General features: G+C 48.4%; 1 protein-coding gene across 1 annotated transcript in view; it reads right to left on the reverse strand.

Annotated features, from left to right (window-relative positions):
* Positions 1-14,937, reverse strand: part of Bspry (B-box and SPRY domain containing) — a 31,564-nt gene that overhangs the window by 7,331 nt on the left and 9,296 nt on the right. The window contains exons 3-6 of the mRNA XM_028858029.2: positions 10,135-10,523; positions 5,886-5,984; positions 2,975-3,205; positions 1,227-1,252 (exon numbers count right to left, since the gene is read on the reverse strand). Coding sequence (XP_028713862.1) covers positions 1,227-1,252; positions 2,975-3,205; positions 5,886-5,984; positions 10,135-10,523 — 745 coding nt within the window. The remainder of the gene's footprint in view (positions 1-1,226; positions 1,253-2,974; positions 3,206-5,885; positions 5,985-10,134; positions 10,524-14,937) is intronic.

The following is a 14,937-nucleotide window of genomic DNA, read 5'->3' on the forward strand; positions in this document are numbered from 1 at the left end:
GACAGCTCAGCAGGTAAAGAGCTTGCTGTGCCAGCAGAAGGACCCGAGTTTGAATCCTCAGAACTCTGGGGAGGTAGAGACATGTGGGTCCTGGGGCTTGTGGACTAGTGTAGCCAAAATGGTAAGGTCAGGTTCAGCGAGAGACTCTGTTTCAAAAATTAATATAGAGAGAGATAGATAGAGGAAGATACTCAAACTCAACCTCTGGCCTCCACATGTGCACACAGAGGCAAACAGATACAACACACACACACACACACACACACACACACACACACACACACAGCGCCACATATATTCATATATTCCAATTAAATAAGAAATCCAAAATCCCAAATCTAGTAAAACAAAGAGTTTGGAATCCCACACGTAAGACTGGCGAGCTGACTCAGTGGATAAAGGAACCCGAGTTCAACCCCCAGTACCCACATGGTAGAAGAAAAGAATCGGCACCCTCTGACCTCCACACAGGAGCCATGGTGCACCCACATGCACCCACACAAATATATACACACACACACAAAAAAAAAAAAGTAAATTTTTTTAAAATCCACATCTTTAGAACCAGCCACATCTCTGGGGAAATGAGATTGGGGAGGGCTGATGAAGACTCGCTTTTCATTTTAAATTTCCTTTTCTTTTTAGAGGGCTGGGAATTGACCCTATGACCTTGTACAAACCAGGCACAAGCACTGTACCCCCAGCAACAACCCCAGTGGGGTGGGCTGACCACCTTGCAAATTCTATCCACCTGGTCATTTCCTCAGGCCCCGGCCTCTCAGCCTCTTACATCCGGGAAGGACCTGTTGACATTCTCTAACTACTGAGCAGTTAGGATGGAAATCTGAGTGGCACTGCCGACTGAAGTCTCAGAGATTCTTTCGCTGCAGGAAGAAAGGTAGAGAGACATCAAGGAAACAGGAGCAGGTGAATCCAGGCCCCAGTTCTGGGTCTCCTCAGCATTCTTATCCAGGGCAGCCCCAGTTGAAGCAGGATAAAGTTTAGGAAAGCCCAGGGCAAGGCCCTGGCTAATAAGTATGTACTTCTCTGCCTTTCCATATGGATGTGAAGACGACATGGTGGGGTGGGAAGGCAGGGGGTTGACCTCTGACCTTTGGAGCCAGGCTCTAGGAAGCTGCTCAGCTGCATGCCTGGAATGCAATGGCCTGGGAAGAAGAACTGGGGTCTCAGTGACCGCCTGAGAAAATGACAGAAGCCATACTCACCTGTCAAAAAACTCCTGCTCCTTCTGCTGCAAGAGAAGAGAACAGGGTCAGGCTGGCAGCAGCAACCCAGCACGTGGACTCGACCTGAACCCATTTCACTGCGTACAACTGTGGGGATGCGGACCTGACAGCAAAGACCAAGCACGAAGCTTTCTGGGCTGTTCTCTGCCACGCTCCTCTGCCCTCCCAACACGCACAAACAATGAATCAGCCATTGCCCCCTACCCTGTGGTGCCCGGGGCTCCCCTCAACTCCACTTCAGGACCATCCTCCAGGGACCCAGCTCCCCACTGCCACCTGCCGTGGAGACGACCTGCTCTTGGATGCCTGTGATTCTCTGACTCTTTTATTTGACTGTCCCAGTGGCTGGGACAGAATGTGCCCTTGCCTGGAAGCTGGTCCTGAATGAATGAATGCACAATCTAGGGCAGTCTGTCTCCATGACCGCCCTACTTGGAAGGCAGAGGGCTGGCCTGGTTGTTCTTCCTTCTCCCTCTGTTTGGTAGTTTTACTCAGGTGTCTTACTGTCCCTCAAAACTGGAGGCATCTGCATATCTATAAAGTACATTGAAAAGCAGCACACTGAATATTAATTGTGGTTATGTCTGGTAAAACCGAGAATGTGTTTTTTATATTGATGCCCTTGTCTGCCCCAAGCACTGCCTTCTCCCTGTGTACTTCTGAACCCCCTCCACCTCCCCAATTCCCTGTACCTGGGTGCTTTTCTTATTACCTAAGTCACTTCACCCAGGAAGCTGTCTATGATCCATTCCAACTGCCTCGGGGGTGTTCTGACCTCCAAGGAATTCCTCTACTGCCGTGGCACACCGTACTTGTCAGTTTATGCAGTCAGCTTTTGGGGAGGGCTGGGAGTAACTGTGGCTGTGCCCTATAACCGCCCCATCACACAACACTTAGGCACTCAGCGAGCATCGGCTTGCCGTTGAAAGTATATTGTGATCAGGTGCCAAAATACTAATTTTATTCCCTGCCTCATGCTAAAAATGGAATGAGTCAATGATATTAAACACAGTAAAGAAGACAGCTACAGGGACCACTCACTGCCAGGGGACCTTGCAGCAGGTGAGAGAGAGATCGAGTTCAACTTTGAATACAGTGTGGGAATTGATGGCCATGGAGCAGGGTGGGAACATTGGGTGGAAAATCACTAAGAGCGGTGTTCTCACCCTTCCTAACGCTGAGACCCTTTAATACAGTTCCTTTTGTTGTGGTGACCCCCAACCATAGGGTTATTTTCAATGCTACTTCATAACTAATTTTCCCACTGTTATGAATCATAAAGTAAATATCTGTAATTTCTGATGGTCGTAGATGACCCCTGTGAAAAGGTCAGTCAACCCTCAAAGGGGTTGCAACCCACAGGTGAGAACTGCTGGCTAAGAGGAAACACTGAGGGGAAGGGGGAATCCTAGTTAAACCTACCTAACAGCATTCTTGCTCAAGACAGGCCAGGATGCTGAGACACCTCTTGGGGATAGTGGAGATGTGGAATCTGATAAATGCCAAGGGCTATCAGAGGTCAGTGGTCGGGCCTTTTGGCCAAGCTGATTTAGCTGGGTTCTTTGCTAAGAAAGCGCATGGATGGGCCTGGATGGGAGCAGCTTCCCAGTCTGGCAGAAATCACTGGCATCCATCCCTGTCTCAAGGCCATCTTTTTGACATTCTCCAGGTCTTCACATCGGGGGAACCTGGCTAACCTCCCGTGTCCTCGCCCTCTCCCGACTCACAATTAGCTGGAGGTCATCCAGATGGGTAAGCATGCCCACCAGGCTGGTACGTAGGGTGTCCAGCTTCTTCAGTGCCTCAGCCCAGTGTGCCCGCTGAGTCAGGATACTCTGGTGGGCCCGCTCCTCTTCGCCATGCACCTGCTCCAGTAATCGCTGTTCCTCACTCTCACACAGGCTCCTCACCAGACTCAACCTCTGGATCACCAGTTCCCTCGCCGCACTAGCCATGCTCTGGCAAGGGATAAAATGAGGAGTCAGATCCCGGCAAAGTCCCAGTCACAAGCAGGAGAGAACGTACCTGCTTAGGAGAAACAGTGTCAACACTGATTGACAATGTCTGCCAAGGGCAGAGTAAGGAGAATAAAGGTGCCCCAGCCATTTACTTTGACACCCTAGCATTCAGAGTTCCAAAGTGTGGTTTAAGAGAAACTTGAGATCCAAACATCCAGGCCATGTCTCAGAAGGTAACGGCCACAGTATAAAAAGTGGGCGGGGCCTAGAGATGAACTAGAATTGGAAACATGATGGTCATGGGACAAAAGTGAGAGAATCATAGTAATCACAGGGCAGGACAGCCTTAAAGAGTTATTCTCATCAACTGACCAATACCAACCAGGCTCCAGCTGAAATTTCACCTGGCCCGCGGGCCAAAATCTTATCCCCTCCTAAGGCTTGTTCATTCCAACTGGTTCCAACACAGGGTTTTTATGTGCCACAGAGGGGCTTTGAAAAAATTCTCAGCTACAGATTTTTTTTTTTTTTATATGTATGTTTTTGTTTTTGTCTGTTTGTTTCGAGATAGGGTTTCTCTGTGTAACCACCCTGGCTGTCCTGGAACTCTCTCTGTAGACCAGGCTGGCCTCAGACTTACAGAGATCCTTCTGCTTCTGCCTTACAAGTGCTGGGGTTAAAGGCCTATGCCCCCATCTCAGGCTCAGCTAAGGATGTTTACGAGCATCATCTTCTAACTCCCAGTGGTCAGGGTCTGGCCTGCAGTAGGTACCTCCAAATGTACACTTGGTGACTGAGTGGGAAACTTCTGATGTCTTAAAGAAAATTTCTTGCTAGCTTGGACACCGTGAACCAGTGGCAGAGGTGAACTAGGAGCCCATTCTCCTGACTGTCGGTCTATGCCAGATGCTACCTGGTAACCAATCCTCCACTTGCTGCATAAAGCACCTGCACTTGAACTCTTGCCAGATGTTGGACTAGAGCTGTTTTCTTCAGGTCCGGGGGCCAAGAACAGCCAGTCGCTTCCCTGGGCCCTGTCCCTGAAGACTTGCTTTGTATAATACAGGAAGTAGTCACCCTCTTTTATAGAAGAAACCGAGACCCACGATCTGCCCAGTGTGGAGAAGAGAACAGCTTAGTGACGATCAAGGAAACTCACTTGGGTCTGAACCCCACAGACTCCGCTTGTATTATTATAACTGCCTCCCACCTGGTCTTCTGGCCTTTACTTTTGCTATGGTCACTTCCTACTATAGGGGGTTCCTTTTTAAACTGAAATCTCAATCTGTCTGCAACCCTGTCCTCAGTGTGGTGTGTGTGTGTGTGTGTGTGTGTGTGTGTGTGTGTGTGTGTATGAATGCCACATGCATGTTCGCTCTCCAGGAAATGAAGTTAAGTGTGGTTGTGAGCTGCCCAAAGTAGGAACTAGCAAACAGACTCAGGTTCTCTGGAAGAGCAGGAAGTGTTCTTAACCACTGAGTCACCCCTCTATCCCCTAAATTTAAGTCTTTTGTCTTACTAAAAAACAAAACAAAAACCAACTTTTCAGTGGCTTCTCTTTATATCGGAAATGAAGGTGAACCCCTCTGTGACCAGGAGGATGGGACCCAGCTTCTCCCTGAACCTTTTGCTCTCTGACCCAGTTTCTTCCTGAACCTCTTCTTTCTCTGATTTTACTCCTTCCTGCCACCTCACCTGTTCACGCTGCTTCCGCCTCGCAGGACTCTCCTGGGCAGCTCAGGCACCCTTCTGCCCAGGGCTTCTGCACTTGCTAACCTATCTACACATTCTCCCCCAGATGCGTGGCTCGTGACGCCACTTCTTAGGTTTCCGAGCAAATAGAAACCTTCTTTTCCTCAAACTTTTATTATTTATTGTTATTGTGTATTGTATGTGTGTACACACACACACACTGTATAGTGCATGTGTGGAGGTGAAGTTCCTCATCGGTTTATGCCAGTTCAGTTTATGCGATTAAAAAGAAACTTGGCTAAGGCAGTGTCGACCTTATTCTGTATGCTATGTGTATATGGGGGTGGGTGAGGGGGTTTGCAAAAAGGGATTCACAAGCCCTGCCCCGAAGGCCATACTTAAGCGTGAAGACATAACAGGTGCTGAAGGAGGAGGAGGGAGAGGAGGAGGGAGAGGAGGAGGGAGAGGAGGAGGAGGAGAATCCATGTAAAAGTGCCTACGGAATTTCATAATTCTGGAGATTGAGCACGAAATAATTCCACAGTTAAAGGCCTGGGGCTGGAGAGATAGCTTAGCTATTAAGAGCACTTGTTTCTCTTGCAGAGGATCTGAGTTCAGTTCCCAACACTCACCTGGTGGTTCACAACCATCTCTAATGCCAAGGGATCCAATGTCCCCTTCCGATCTCTGTGGGTGCCAGGCACATATGTGGTGCACAGACACACATGCAAGCAAAACAATCAGACACATAAAATAAATCTAAAATTTGGTGAAAAAAAGGTACTAGTCTTTTTGATTTTCTATCCCCAAATCACCAAGAATTCTGCTTTCTAGTCTGTAGCCTGTGTACTGAAGAAGCAGTCAGCCAGCTCATCCAGCAGCCCAATGAGGCTGTAAGTTTGGAATGGGATTTTAGACTGTGCTAGACCTGGGCTAGAGCCTTATCCTGGGGGGCGGCACAGTGTCGAGAGGAAAGGGAAAGACTTACCGCTGCTTTCTGGTTCTTCCCTTGCAGGACCTCCGCCACATACTTGGAGATGCCAGCACTCTGCAACTGCAGCCTCTCACACTGGTCCACAATCTTGTTCTGCAACACAGATGACATTAGGGTGTCCCTCTTCGTGCAGATGGGCCGCTCACTCGTTCAAGTGACTTGTCCCTGTGACTCTACCCTTAGTAGCCCACTCCCATGGTCCGAACCCAGATGTCATCAGAACCAATAATAACCCTGGGGCCTTATGTCCAGGATCCCACACATGCCTAGGACATCTTTCCTTCCAGCTCACTAATGCTGGCCTCCCCGTTCCAGTTACTCATTTGGGGCCATCAAGATGCTTGGGTCTTGATGGGTTTGTCCCCAACCCCCTCTCCTCCCCTCTCATCCCCTCAGCTCACCACTGGCTACTTTCACTTCTGATATTCTATCCAGATGGTCATGACCTCAGAGGAACCGGTTAGAACCCCCCAAGTTGGGCTTCCCTTGCCAATCTTCAAGCCTCCCCCACTGCCACAGCCACTTTCCCTAAGGGGACCAGTGCAGGCCGTGTCCGACTCAAAATCTCCCGAGGTTTTCCAATACAGTCACAGCGAGAATAAGCCTCTTATCTGAGCCCATGGGTCCTGCCTGGCATAACCCTTTGTCTATGCCACCTTCTGCTTCACACTAACCTTCTTTCTGCTCCTTGAAAACAGATTCCCCCAGTCTGTCTAGGGGCCTTTGGGCTGGTTGTCCCTCCTTCAGCCTCAGCCTCCCCTGATTGTCTTGTTCCCTTGATCTACTCCTATGCCGCCTCCTCAGAGAAGCCTGCCCTGACTTACCACGACCTTTGTCCTGCTTTTTTTTCCTCTTACTTACAACTCCTGACTACATAGTGTGTATTTACTTTTATATGTTTTTCTGTCTCCCTACCACTGGAGCATAAGTACCACACTCTGACCTCTGACCTACCATTGAGAAGGAAGTTCCTGCGTATAATAAAGGGCCTTAAATAAATACTTATTGATGATGAACGCTCATTGCCTTGACCACAAGTGAGTCGTTAGTTCTCTGCTCCCAAACTCACTAGTATCAACCATCAAGGAACAGGAAAAGGTTTAGAAATGAGGAAGCCGAGGCAGAAGGTTAACTGGCTCACCGTAGGAAACACGGTTAGACCTGGACCTCCCTACTCCTTCCCACCCGGTAACAGCTGGAGCGCTGGCAAGCTGCAGTCAGCCCTCCATCCCTCCCCGTGAGCAGGCCGCACACAAGGGAATTCGGCTGCCTCTTCCAAGAGACTCCCAGCCCTCCCTCCCATCCTAAGGGTGGGTTGTAGCACTGTGGACTAAGAGGACTGGGCTTAGCTTCTGTCCTTTTTTCTTTAGAAGAAAAAACAAGTTTTATTAGTGTATACTAATCATAGAGACCGTTGCACTGACTCTTCTATCACATCCACCCCTCATTATCCGCCATCCCCCACCCTGCTCCTCTCTTCTTTAATGCTCCCCCTTCTAAGTTTCATGTCTCTTTTTCTTTTCAAGTTTATTCATCTATTATGGTTATTATCTCATGTGCACTGGTGTTTTGCCTGCATGTGTGTCTGGGTGAGGGTGTCAGAACCCTTGTAGCTGGAGCTACAGACAGTTGTGAGCTGTCATGTGGGCGCTGGGAATTGAACCCAGGTCCTCTGGTAGAAGCCAGTGCTCTTAACCACAGAGCCATCTCTGCAGGCACCTTTTTTTTTTTTTTTCTTTCTATTTGCTTTAAAAAACATTTTTTTTTTTGAGATAGGATTTCTCTGCAGCTCTGGCTGTCCTAGAACTCACTCTGTAGGCCAGGTTGGCCATGAACTCAACAGACATCTTCCTGCCTCTACCTCCCAAATGCTCAGACTAAAGCTACCACAACTGGTTTTTTTGTTATTTTTGTTTTGTTTTTTTTAGACAAGGCTTTATTATGAAATCCAAACTGGCCTCAAACTTGCCATCTCGTTGCCACACAGGAGGGTGCCACCACACCCAGCTCATCCTGTCTTTTTATGGCTTGTGTCTAGGTTCCACGCATGAGACAAAACACGGGACAGTTGTCTTTCTGAATCAGGTGGTAAACCTGATTTCCAATAAGGTATGTTTACTACTTTGTTTCTCTTAACATGGTGACCTCCTCTTCCCCCACCTTCCGGCCAACCACATAATTTTATTCTGTATTATGGAATAATACTGTAGTGTGTGCATGTATGTGAATATATTCACATTTTTTTTATCCATTCATCCAATAATGGACACCTAGGCTGGTTCCTAACTTGAGCCTACCTTCTAACTAGCTTGGAGGCATGAATCCAGAAGCTAAGAGTGGTTGAACTGGTAGTATTTTGCCCAGGTCAGTAATGATTTCTCTGTAGGCTGGAGGGAGGACGGAGGAGTGTACTGTAGCAGGAATCTTAAACGTTCTCATTAATAAAATCAAACCCGGGCCAGGTATTGGGGTGAACTGGAAGATCAGAGAACCAGAACAAGCCACAGCTACCTCACCTGGCTGGATCCTCAACTGGTCTTGTTTCCTCAGACTGGAAGCCTCTGAGTCCTCATCCCAATGGCTCTCAGCTGAACTGTGCTCAAAAACCTGAATGCTTAACCAGCCAAATGCTTAACCAGGCCAAAAATGCTTCTAGTTCTTGGTCCTCATGCCTTATACATCTTTCTGCTTTCTACCATCACTCCCTGGGATTAAAGGCTCGCTTTCTGGGATTAAAGGCATGAATCACCATGCCTGGCTGTTTCCAATATGGCCTTGAACTCACAGAGATCCCAGATGGATTTCTGCCTCTGGAGTGCTAGGATTAAAGGTGTGAGTGCCACCATTTTCTAGCCTTTGTATCTAGTGGCTGTTCTGTCTCTGACCCCAGATAAGTTTATTAGGGTGCACAATATCTTGGGGAACACAATACCACCACAGTGTACTGAAGGCATTGTGTTCTCTAGGGCTAAGGATGTAGCTCAGTGGTACGGCCTAATATGCAAGAGGCTCTGGTTAAATCCAGCACCAAAAAAGAAAAGCAAACAAACAAAACACAGTATCTAAAGCAGAAGGAAAGAGCCAAGGCCAGGCATGTGTGTAAGGTCTTCGGGTGGCCCAGAGAAGGCACCTGGGGCATGGTACCAAGCCTGTCATCCTGCTCCAGCCTTCACCCCTCCCACCGCTCATGATGGCTACTTTTCAAGGTTTTCCATGAGGTCATTTCCTCTTCTTAACCACTGAGGTCAAGCAGTGGTTTCCTCTTGCCCAGTCAATGAATCTCCCCTTCTAAGCCCTGAACACTAGGAGTCTGGGAGGAGTTACCACCTTGCTGCGGGCCTCCTTTTCCTCATCTGAAAAACCTGAGTTAGAACCCACGCTTCAGAAGCCCAGCCTGGGTGGAATGAGATGATAAATATCTAAGTCCTTAGGAATTTGTAAAATCCTTACCCATGATGCAAGCTGATTATATCAACTTCACTCAAGTTTATTTTCATCGCCACTGAGTAACTGAACCCTGCTGGCCCCCGTGTCCAATGAGGTACGTTTATTACAATCTGGTTTGAGTAGGTGATGTCCCTAGTGACAGCTCTCTGCACAGCAGGGCTCAACGCCAAGGTGGGGTTGGGAGAATTAAACCATTTAATCAAATTGCAAGGAGTTCCCCAGGGGCCACAGCTAGCATGAAAGGAATACTGCAGCACCAAGGTGACTTGGCCTCCAATCTCAGCAGCTCAGGGAAAAGGGTGGGGCTGGGGGGTGGGGGTGTAACAGGGAGGTGACCGGCCTAGAGCCACACTGAACCAGAAGAGGAGGAGGCCTTCGGAGACAGAGAGCGTCCTGCCTTTCTCCCCACCCCGGTCCATCAACTTCAAGTACAGTCAAGGCCAGGTTGGAAGGGAACTAGATCCCTCACCAGGAAACCCGAGGGGAGGGGAGGAGACTCTGAGTCAAGGGGTGAGGGGGGAACTGAGTTTTTCCGATGGCAGCTATAGCAAACACGTGGTATTATGAATGCCCCGAAACTATCGGTGAAATACAAACTAGGTTCCGTGACTCACAGGGAGGGGTAGGATTCGAACTCCGATCGGGTTTAAACCAGAGGTCACACCTTTAACCACCTAGTTCTGAAAGGGAAGCCACAGAGAAAGCAGCCCCTACCCACCCCTGCTTCCTGGTCCCTCCCAGTTCCCCGGCTCCGAGAGAGAAAGCCACCCCAGTTCCCGGCCCCATGCCCGCTCACTCGCAGCTCCTCGGCGTGCTCCTCCGCCCGGCGGATGCGGTGCCCGTGACAGCGGCCGCCCAACCCGGCGCAGGTGGCGCACACCGGCCGTCTCTCGGAGAGGCAGAACCAGCTCAGAGGCTCTCCGTGCTCGGGGCACAACTGGCCCGGCTCGGACCCCAGCCGGGGTTCCCGCCCCAGCCCCAGCCCCGGCCGGGACTCCGGCCCGAGGCGTCCGCGGACATGGCCGAGTGCCCGGTGCCGCGCGCTCCACCTGTCGCAGGTGCCGGGGGCGTGGTTTCTTCTGCCCACGCCCTTCCAGGCCCCGCCTTCTCTGGCCCCGCCCCCAGGCTGCGCCCGCGCGCTAACCCGCGGCACACTGGTCCAACCCGCGTTAGCAGGCTTGGGCTCTTTGTACAATTAAGATGTGTTGTGCCTGAGTTTTTCAAACAAACAACCAACAACCAGTATTCTAGTGGCTGAAGGAAACTTTAGTGAGCACTTACCAAGTGTCGAGCTTTTGCTGAGTCCTTTGTTTAACAGCCAGTTTGAGAGGCAGCTTTAGGCAGATGTTTTAAAGCCAGGCTCCCCTCTCAGCCCCTCAGTGGTCTTCATTGTCAAAGGGGATTGAGAATCTCTCTCTCACTTTCTCACCTATTTGGGTTGAGGAGTAGATAAATGAAAGCACATGAAATGAGTCAGGTGGGGTGGCACAAATCTGTAATCCTGTTACTTGAGAGATGGAGGTGGGAAGAAGATCAGGAGTTCAAGGTCATCCTCGAACATACGATTCGAGGCCAGCATGGGCTACATAAGACCCTATCTCAAAGACACACAAAATCAAAATACAAGCTGTAAGTGGTGGCACACACCTTTAGTCCCAGCACTCAGGAGGAAGAACCTGGCTGATTTCTGTGAGTTAGAAGCAACCTGATTTACATAGCAAGTTACAGGCCAGCCAGAGCTACAGAGTGAGTGAGACACTGTCTCAAAACAAATCAAAAAAAGCATGAACAGTGTTGGGCACACAGCAGCTGAGCACTGCTAACAGTCGGGGGTGGGGGGGAGAGCACTATTATGACACTTTTGTTGTTGTTGTTGTTTTTGGTTTTTCTAGACAGGGTTTCTCTGCATAGCTTTGCGCCTTTCCTGGAACTCACTTGGTAGCCCAGGCTGGCCTCGAACTCACAGAGATCTGCCTGCCTCTGCCTCTCAAGTGCTGGGATTAAAAGCGTGTGCTTATTATGACACATTAAAAAAAAATTTTTTTTTTGTTTCTTTGTTTTGTTTTGTTTTTGTTTTTCGAGACAGTTTCTCTGTGTAACCCTGGATGTCCTAGAACTAGCTTTGTAGAATAGGCTGTCCTCGAACTCAGAGATCTGCCTACCTCTTCCTCCTTCCAAGTACTGGGATTAAAATCATGTGCCACCACTGCCCGGTGGCACATTTTTTAAATCACGTTTATTCAGTGTGTGTGTGTGTGTGTGTGTGTGTGTGTGTGTGTGTGTGTGTGTGTGTTAGGGTTTTTATTGTTGTGAAAGAGACACCATGACCATGGCAAGTCTTATAAAGAAAACATTTAATTGAGGGGACTCACAATAGTCCATTATCATCATCATGGTGAGCACGGCAGCATGCAGACAGACGTGGTGCTGGAGCTAAGAATGCTACATCTTGCAGGCTACAGGAAGTCAACGGACACACTGGGCAGTATCCTGAGCGTAAGAAACCTTAAAGCCTGCCCCTACAGTAAAACACTTCCTCTAACAAGGCCATACCCACTCCAGCTAAGCCACACCTCCTAATGGTGCCACACCCTATGAGATTATGGGAACCAATTACATTCAAACTACCACAGTGTGTGTGTGTGTGTGTGTGTGTGTGTGTGTGTGTGTGTGTGTGTGTGTGTGAGAGAGAGAGAGAGAGAGAGAGAGAGAGAGAGAGAGAGAATACATGGAAGTGCATGCACCACAGTGCACTCATAAACCAGAGGAAACCAGCAGCAATGGGATCCCTCCTTCCACCATGTGGGTCCTGGAAATTGAACGGAGGTCACCAGACTTGGCAGCAAGTGCCTTCACCTTCTGAGTCATCCCACCCTTGGTTACTGTTGTGTGGAATTGTAGTGGCTGATTGATGGCAATGATAACAAGACCCAAGTACTGTGACTTCTGGCTACTAGGATGAGTAAGTTTTAAGTTACAACAGATTGAGACCCATTGAGAAGGCTGATTTTCCAAGTAGTGTATTTGCACTCAAATTTTCTGATGATTTGGGGTTTTCTTTTTAAAATTGATTTAAAAAAAACCAGTCATGTGTATCTATATTGGAAAAAAATGGAATATGCAAGTAAGTATGTAAGGGAGGAAGAAAACCAAAACACCCGTTCCAAGAACAACTAACTGTTAAGACATGCTTGAGTTTCCCCAGATAGGAGCCCTCTACTGGGCATGCAACCCAGCACAAAGCAGGCCTCCTGGGGGCTCAGGCCTCTCTACTCTGAAAACCCTCTAAGCCATGTAAAGAGGATAAAGCCTTGCCTTTGCAGCTCCTGGTTTAGCCCCAGATGTGAATACAGTCACTCAGAGTAGTAGTGAGTGGAGCCAGCCTTCCAGTATGGACAGAAGACCACTCAGGTACACGAATATTATACAAGTAACATGGAGAGAACACAGGAATGTAGGGTTATTGGTTATACCGCCTGCAGCTGTCGGTCCTTGGTAAGGTTGTCTGGTTCTTCTGGTCTCCCTCTCCTCGTTGCTACCGTGGGGTAGTAATATCTCACTTAGAGGACTGTTTCAAGAATTAAATGCAATCTCATCTGTGAAGTGCTTAGTCTGGGGGGTTAGCATGGACTAGGCATGAGAAATGCCTTTATTACACATGAGGTCCTAGAATGTACTCATTGCAAGTTTCAGAATGCAAATTCTGTGAGGTTCTTGGAGGAGAGGGCACTATGGTTCTGATATTAAAAAAAAAAAAAAAAAGTAGCCTAGGGAACTGGAGAGATGGTTCCATGGTGAAGAGTGAGCACTGCTCTTGCAGAGGATCTGAGTTCTGTTCCCAACACACAAGCACCTGTAACTGGAGCCCTAGGGAATCCACTGACCTCCACCATCACCTGTACTCATGTGCACATACCCACATGGAAACACACAGTCGAAAAAATAAACCTGAACAACCAATAAATAAAAGTTCTTTTAAAATAAAGGTGGTCTGGTGCATTCCAGGTGGAGATGACATCCTCAAACATCATCCATCCTCCAATGAAGTAGAGATGGAAACAGGCCACGGTAATTAGGAATTATTGTTAGATGTTTGCTGTGGCTGTTGTTTGAAAGAGGCAGCTGTGGGGGACAGAGAAAGATGCTCCGTGAAGTCCTTGAGGGAAACTGGACGCCTTCACTGGGAGGACCCCTGGGAGGGGTCTACAGAGCTGCAGGCAAACCACCAGACACGCTTCCAGGCCGAGGGGCTAGCACAGCAGAGAGCTAAGTGGTGAGTGGATTTACGTTTAGAAAGCAGGCTTTATTTGTCCCACTGCCAGCCCTAAGGAAGAGCACACAAACCTTCTGAGGTCATGTTTAGCGTGTTACACGCTGGATGATGTTGGCCTGAACTAAGGTGGTGGCTAGAGAGGAATAGGCAGGCTTTTATTTTTAGGATAGATAGGAGGCCAACCTGAAAAGGCTTGAGTAATTACTCTTGAACAAGGAAGAGAGGAAGAAGTTACAAATGACACCCCCACCCCCTGGAAAGTACAGCAGGGCCTGCAAGACACCAGGCCTGCCACACTCAGAAACTCCCAGGCTGGGGCTTTGACACATTAGATGGCTTTAGAATCACTGGGGGATGAAAGAGGGGGGTGGTGAGAAATGGATTTTCTAGTAAGAAATTTGTAGCAGGCTTTCTTTCAGGCCACTGACCAGCTCCCAAATCATGACATGGAGACTTATTATTAGTTTGCTTCAGGGCTTTTTATCTTTCCTTCTTCCTTTTTCTTTCTTTCTTTCTTTCTTTCTTTCTTTCTTTCTTTCTTTCTTTCTCTCTCTCTCTCTCTCTCTCTCTCTCTCTCTCTCTCTCTCTCTCTCTCTCTCTCTTTCTTCCTGTCTGTCTGTCTGTCTGTCTTATTTTCCTGCTGTCTCCATGTCCAGCTGCTGGCTGCCTGGCTTCTGGCCCCGGGAGAGTCCTTCTCTTTCTCCCTCATTCTCTTCTCCTTCTCTCTTGCCTAGATTTCTCCTCCTAATTATTCTCCAGCCTATCCCTCTACTGCCTAGCTATTGGCCATTCACTCCTTATTAGACCAATCAAGTGCCTTAGGTGGGCAAGGTGAACCGGTAACACATCTCTGCATAATTAAACACATTCAGGATAAACAAATGTAACACACCTTTACACAGTTAAAGTAATATTCCACAGCTTAAACAAACGTAACACATCTTTGCCTCATTAAGGTAATATTCCACAACAGAAATTATTCTGTCTGTGGGAGACCCTAGAATCTGTATTTTTAGCAGTCACCCCATAATTAGGACACAAATAAGCCCTCTGAACTAAAGAATGCACTAAGCAGTGGCAACTCTTTTATTAGAGGCAAGGCTAGCAAGTCAAGGAAGGAGGAAGGAGGAAGGGAAAGAACACAAGCGTAAACACTCGCTCTCCTCGTTGCTAGTGTGGGGTAGTAATAGATCTCACTTAGAGGACTGTTTCAAGAATTAAACACAATCTCGTCTGTGAAGTGCTTAGTTTGGGGATTGTGAGAGATCCCCAGTTGTGCCTTGTGAGAGATCGTCCTTTTGGACTAGCTCCCATGCAGGCGCCAAC

Source organism: Peromyscus leucopus, chromosome 2 (genome assembly GCF_004664715.2).
Source record: "Peromyscus leucopus breed LL Stock chromosome 2, UCI_PerLeu_2.1, whole genome shotgun sequence".
Taxonomy (NCBI): Eukaryota; Metazoa; Chordata; class Mammalia; order Rodentia; family Cricetidae; genus Peromyscus; species Peromyscus leucopus.